The sequence below is a fragment of the Morone saxatilis genome, unplaced genomic scaffold (assembly GCF_004916995.1).
Source record: "Morone saxatilis isolate NCDOM2014 unplaced genomic scaffold, NCSU_SB_2.0 Contig0, whole genome shotgun sequence".
In the NCBI taxonomy this organism is placed as follows: Eukaryota; Metazoa; Chordata; class Actinopteri; family Moronidae; genus Morone; species Morone saxatilis.
The window spans coordinates 3,556,396-3,558,200 of record NW_023339650.1 but is presented as its reverse complement, the minus strand read 5'-3'; the positions used below and the strand labels follow the sequence as shown (position 1 = coordinate 3,558,200).

The 1,805-nt window shown below is 40.2% G+C and overlaps 1 protein-coding gene across 1 annotated transcript in view; it reads left to right on the top strand.

Annotated features, from left to right (window-relative positions):
- Window positions 1–263: 263 nt before the first annotated feature.
- The window catches only part of rsu1 (Ras suppressor protein 1), a 30,600-nt gene continuing 29,058 nt past the window's right edge, over window positions 264–1,805 (top strand). Inside the window, exons 1-2 of the mRNA XM_035674252.1 lie at window positions 264–403; window positions 544–656. Coding sequence (XP_035530145.1) covers window positions 548–656 — 109 coding nt within the window. The 5' untranslated portion in view covers window positions 264–403; window positions 544–547. The remainder of the gene's footprint in view (window positions 404–543; window positions 657–1,805) is intronic.

The following is a 1,805-nucleotide window of genomic DNA, read 5'->3' as shown; positions in this document are numbered from 1 at the left end:
ATGTTTGCGGAGCGAAACAACAAATAATTAATTAATAAAATAAATAAACAATAAAAAAACAATCCGTCTGAAAGGTGGAGGGCTCCGACGGAGTACTTTCTTGCTTCCTTTATTTGTGTTGTGACTACTTATTATCAAAATTATTTTTAAGGAAAGTTCAGTTCGGAATCTCTTCCGAATGTGAACAGCTGGTGAAAGTGAACAGCTGTTCACACAGCTGGGTGCAGTTGAGTAGCTCTCGTGGAGGTGTGGATGAACTCGTCTACGAACCGGAAGTATCCTATTATGGCATGGTGACTCTCACATAAACTTCCGGTAGGGTGTGAGCTTGAAGCGTAGTCTCTACCAAGAATCCAAAGGCTAATAAAGGCTGTTTTTCTTTTCCATTCCTCATTTCCAAACGGTAAATGTCTTCAGTATTTGTCCCTGTGCCACTTACTCGTGCAGCCCGACATGTTGTGCTTGTTTGTGTCGCTCTCTTTTAACGTTACTATGTACGAAAGCAGACTTTTCTAACTAAACGCTGTACTTTTGTTGAATCAGTAAAATGTCCAAGTCTTTGAAGAAGATAGTGGAGGAGAGCCGGGAGAAGAACATCCCAGAGGTGGAGATGTGCGACAGGGGCATTTCAAACATGATGGACATCCCAGGACTATGTAAGAGAATGACTTCCACTTCTTAAGCCTGTTATCATTACCGCCATTATGCTTTAGTTTTTCCTGACGAATACTCAGAATGTGTGGGATCAAACAAACGCAGCCATGGCTCAGTGGTGATGACGCCGCTGCTCGCCTCTTCTGCGGTGTTGCCAACTTCCCCAATAATCATCAGTAGTCTAATCACACTCACATTCAACTTTATTATTCAAATAGGCCTTTATTTTACACACAAGGAATTTACTCTCAGTGTACTTAGGCTTTATGCTGAAAGCAAGTAATACAGTAAAGTCACCTATATAATGGGCAGACGTGGGAAGTATAAAAGTACAAATACTTCTAATCTGTAGCCTATCTGTACTACATTTTCAGGCTGCTATTACTATTGCTTTAGTTTTAAAAGTCCAGTGTGTGGGATTTACTGGCATCTAGCAGTGAAGTTGCAGTTTGCAGCCATCTGAATACAGCTCAGCCTATTACTCAACAGCAAGGGCGAAAAGGCCATTTCTTGGGCTATTTGGTTTGTCCATTCTGGGCTACTGTAGAAACACGTTGGTTTAACATGGTGGCCTGTGTGAAAGAGTAGCCACTTCCTCTGTAAATAAAACCAGCTCATTCTAACCTAACAAAAACCCAATGATTCCGATATTCGGGTGATTATTCGTTCATAAAAACGTACCTATTAATATTATATAATAATAACATAATAATGAATCTTATTGTGTTGATTTTTATTTTGCATTATTGCACACCTTCTAAAAATCAAGTCTGGTGTACATCACACACCCCAGTCGTAACATGATAAAAACAAGATACAAGATGAAACACACCAGTTTTAGTTGTTGGTCACTAGAGATTCCTTTTTTTGATTTTCCAGGAGAACAATAGGTTAGAAATTTTATATCCTCCTCCCTTTTCTTGCTCCAGTGTTTCCACTGTGCAGACCTTAGATACATTTTATTATATATTCTTAATGGATAAAATGAGTAACCTCTAATGACGGCTGTGGCTCAGAGGAAGAGCGGTTCGTCCACTCACAGAAGGTTGTTGGTTCGATCCCTGGCTCCTCCCACCACACGTCGAAGTGTCCTTGAGCACGATACTGAACCCCAAATTGCTGTGTGTATGTGTGTATGAATGAGTTAGTTT